At 32.8% G+C, this 4,107-nt stretch overlaps 1 protein-coding gene across 1 annotated transcript; it reads right to left on the bottom strand.

The window, feature by feature from the left end:
- Positions 1 to 1,180: 1,180 nt before the first annotated feature.
- Positions 1,181 to 4,107, bottom strand: LOC133035383 (uncharacterized). The gene is made up of 4 exons (XM_061111234.1): positions 3,808 to 4,107; positions 3,092 to 3,157; positions 1,755 to 2,022; positions 1,181 to 1,669 (listed from the first exon to the last, which is right to left on the bottom strand). The coding sequence occupies exons 3-4, from the start codon at positions 2,019 to 2,021 to the stop codon at positions 1,436 to 1,438; spliced, it is 501 nt and encodes a 166-aa protein (XP_060967217.1). The 5' UTR covers position 2,022; positions 3,092 to 3,157; positions 3,808 to 4,107; the 3' UTR covers positions 1,181 to 1,435.

The following is a 4,107-nucleotide window of genomic DNA, read 5'->3' on the forward strand; positions in this document are numbered from 1 at the left end:
TTATCTGGGAAGCTTGGTCGGTAAAAGACTTTTTACCGGCGCGTAGAGTAAATGCGCCGGTAAAACTTCCTTTTACCGGCGAGAAATTACGCCGGTAAAAAATAAGCGCCGGTGTTAAAAAGTGCCCTTATCCGCTATGAACCTGCTTTGATAAAGTTTTGCCGGCGCAATAGTGCGCGGCAAAACTATTGGCGCCAATCTGACGGTTGGCGCCAATAATTTTTGGCTACTTTTACCGGCGCAAAAATGCGCCGGCAAAAGTATTAATTTTTATTTTTAAAAAAAATTAATTAATTATATTTAATTAATTTTAATATTAATTAATTAAATATAATTAATTAAATATTTAAATAATTATAATATTATATTAACAAAAAAAACCAACATAATTTACCGTAAAAGATAAACCAACATTAATTATATTATGTTCTACTAAAATCAGTATATAAACAAAATGTTAAATGTTCGAGCCGGATAATAAAAAAAAGTACAGTTCTATAGGCAGGTAATGTCGTCATCGTTGTTTCTCTGAGTCTCGGGAGGCTGCGATGACGATCCAGCACCAGGAGCGGCCAGACGATCCGGCACCGGGGAGTGGGCAATGGTGGAAGATCCATGGGAGGCAAGTTGAAACCGGCACGGCTCGAGAAAGATACTCGGCGATCTTGGAATCGTCGAGGTAGAGTTGTTGTGTCTCATCTTCTTGCCTCGTATGTTGAGTTGTACTGCTCCGCTTCCTCCACTTTTACGTAAAGCCTCGTCTTGTTCCATTGTAACGGTCGGTGGGGGGTGAAGGATGCGTGGCGAGTGCTCTTTTGGCCCCAACTCCCTTCGGTGCGGGAGATGGCCAAAGCCTCTAAGATGTCGAGATCGTTCCCCGAGTACTTGCGTCATAATAGGTAAGTCTCGGGGGTGCGTGTAGGATCGACAGCAAGCTCATCGGGCTCATCTTCAGTGGGCGCTGGTTGAGTTGCCGCTATTTCAACCATTTGCTCCTAAAACAAACAAATAAGTTAAATGGTTAATTTTAATACAAAATAAATTGAAAGAAATAAATAAAAATTGAATTAAAATGTAAACTTACGTAAGCTTGTTGTGCGTACTCGTTGCGCCAATTGTTGCCTTTATGGTGAAACTTTTGAAAAGTTTCCACCGCAGTTGGCAGTTCTCTTGTGTCGGGGTTAGCCTATTTTCAAGAGAAAATATATTAGTATTGTTATTTTACTAGAAAAATTTAAATGAATGATAGTTAAATATAAACTTACCCCCTCGACAACATGTGAAACAATAGGCTTGGAGCCCCAGCCTCCTAGAAATTTCATCTTACCCCGACTTTCTTTATTTTTCGCTGCTCTCGCCTGAAATTAATAATTTTTCTAACAATTAATTATTTATTATTGACTATATAAATTAAACATTACTAAAATTAGAAATTTTAAAAAAAATGTACCTTTTGTTTGTCTGTGCTCCAATAAGCGATGCAGTCACTCCACACCTCTTGAGTTACTCCCTCAGGAGGTGACATGTCGGCCCTCTCCTGTCCAAGCTCCTCAATATTTTGTATCCACTTTTTCTTGCAGTCTGCCCTCCAGTCACGTAAACCCTTTGACATCTCGTACTCACCGTAGTCTACGAATGTAGGGTTATCTCGTGGGAGGACAAACTTGGTCTGCAAAAAGTTACACATTAATACATTAATTGCAATTTAATAAGAGTATAGTAATTTAGAAATTAAAAAAATTATTAAGACATACCTCAAGTCTATCCCAGAGGGCATTGATGTCAGCTCTACTGACATCTTCCCATTTGAATTTATTAATGGGGATAGACATCCGAGTCATCCATTTCGCCATATTGTTGAATTTTTTTCCGTTTTTGCCGACGGGGGTGCCAGTCTCTGCGTGCAGCTCAATCTGTAACTTGGCAGATTGTGTTTTGGAGAGCTCCTCCTCAACATTCTTGCCTTTGTATTTACCTCTGACCCCTTTCTTTTTCGAACTGCTGCCACCTGGTGTAGACATACTACATATACAACACTTTATTATAATTTGGAGAAGCGTATTTAAGAGTCCTTACTGACTCCGCCTCTCTAAACGGGTCTAAGGTATTTCGTGCATGTGTAAAATTTTAAAAAAAATTATCACTATGTGATAATACAAATACATTTGTTAAATCCTATCTTTGGTGTATAACCAAAGAGATCAAGAAAAGATAATACAAATTTAATTTTATGCTATTTTACAATATCTTATCATATACTTTACAATATCTTATGCTCATTTATACTTATTATAACATCATTTTATTACATTTTCACTTTTATTATTTGAATTAAAATTACAAACTTTTTTAAATTTATAATATCACTTTATTATATTTTAAATTGTATAATACATTTTTCACTTTTATTATTTGTTTAATGCTATATTATTTAAATTAAAATTACAAACTTCTTAAAATTTATAATATCACTTTATTATATTTTAAATTATATATTACATTTTTCACTTTTATTATTTTTTTAATAATTTATTATTAAATTAAAATTACTAACTTTTTCAAATTTATAATATCACTTTATCATATTTTAAATTATATATTACATTCTTTAATTTTTTTTCAATCATTTATTAATTTTTAATCATTTTTTATTTAAATTAAAATTACTAACTTATTAAAACTAATAATATCATTTTATTATATTTAAAATTATATATTACATTTCATAATTAAATATTTTCCTAATTATTTATTATTTAAATTGAAAATGTTTTTTTTAATACCTAAAAAAATTATTATTTTACTAACTTTTTAATTACATATTTTCAATTTCAATTTCAACATTCAATTAATTTTACATTTTTTCTACTAAAATTTCGGCAGCATAACGGCTTAAAAAGTGTAAACCCAAAATTTTTAATACCTATAAATAACACAAACAAATATTTCCATACAATATATACACAAACAAATAATCCACCCATCCAACAGCAGTCAATTTTATCACAGAACCTACTTCTCTAACATGCATATACATATTAACTAATAACAAACACTGCTACGTATACTAAGCGAAAGCAAAAAAACATACCTGAATCGAGTGCAAAAATGACAACTGCAGGCAGCTAGCGGTAATCCCGAGCGGTCGAACACGGACCTAATTCCATAAAAAAGTAAAACCAAATTAAAAATTTAATACCTATAAAAATTTAAAAATTTTATCACATATCCATTACCCTACACTAACTTACACATACACACACACATACACATACACATACACATACACATACACATACACATACACATACACATACACATACACATACACATACACTCACACACACACTCACATACACTTATACACACACATATACATATATATTTACATACATATATACATACATACACACACATATATATGCATACTTCTTTACATACATACATATATATATACATACACCAATATACACATACAAATACATGCATACTTATATATACACACCCACACCCACATACACATACACATAAATACATACACACATACATACATACATACATATACACATATATATACACACCCACATACACATACATACACATATATATACATAATCCCACATACACATACATATACATACATACATGTATTTATACACATACATACATTTATACCCACATAAATATACATACACATACATACAGAAATACATACATATATACATACATATACTAATACACACATACATACACAAATCTATACATATAAACATTAAAAAAAATTAAAATTAAAAAAATTAAAAATACCTTAAATAAATTGGAGGAGGTGGGGCTTGGTGGTCTGCGGTGGTGGCTGGCGTAGCTCGGCCGCCGTCGATGGTGGTGGTGGCCGACGGTGGTGGTGTTGTTGGAGGTGGTGGTGGTGGTTTTTTTGAAGAGAAAAAGAGAGGGATTGAGAGGGATTGAGAGGGGGGGTTAGAAATTGAGAGAGATTGATAGAGAATGAGAGAGAATCAAAGAGAGATTGAGAGAGGGGGGCTGAGAGGTTTTCAGAGAAAACCTAGGTAAAAAAATGAAAAATGGAGGAGAAGAAGGGGGCTTCGTGCT

Source organism: Cannabis sativa, chromosome 3, assembly GCF_029168945.1.
Source record: "Cannabis sativa cultivar Pink pepper isolate KNU-18-1 chromosome 3, ASM2916894v1, whole genome shotgun sequence".
Classification (NCBI taxonomy): domain Eukaryota; kingdom Viridiplantae; phylum Streptophyta; class Magnoliopsida; order Rosales; family Cannabaceae; genus Cannabis; species Cannabis sativa.

Coding starts and splice junctions, on each gene's coding strand:
- LOC133035383 (XM_061111234.1), bottom strand. CDS start 2,021: ATGTCTACACCAGGTGGCAGCAGTTCGAAAAAGAAAGGGGTCAGAGGT. Junction 1,670..1,754: donor CCCTCTGGGATAGACTTGAG/GTATGTCTTAAT, acceptor AACTTTTTGCAG/ACCAAGTTTGTCCTCCCACG.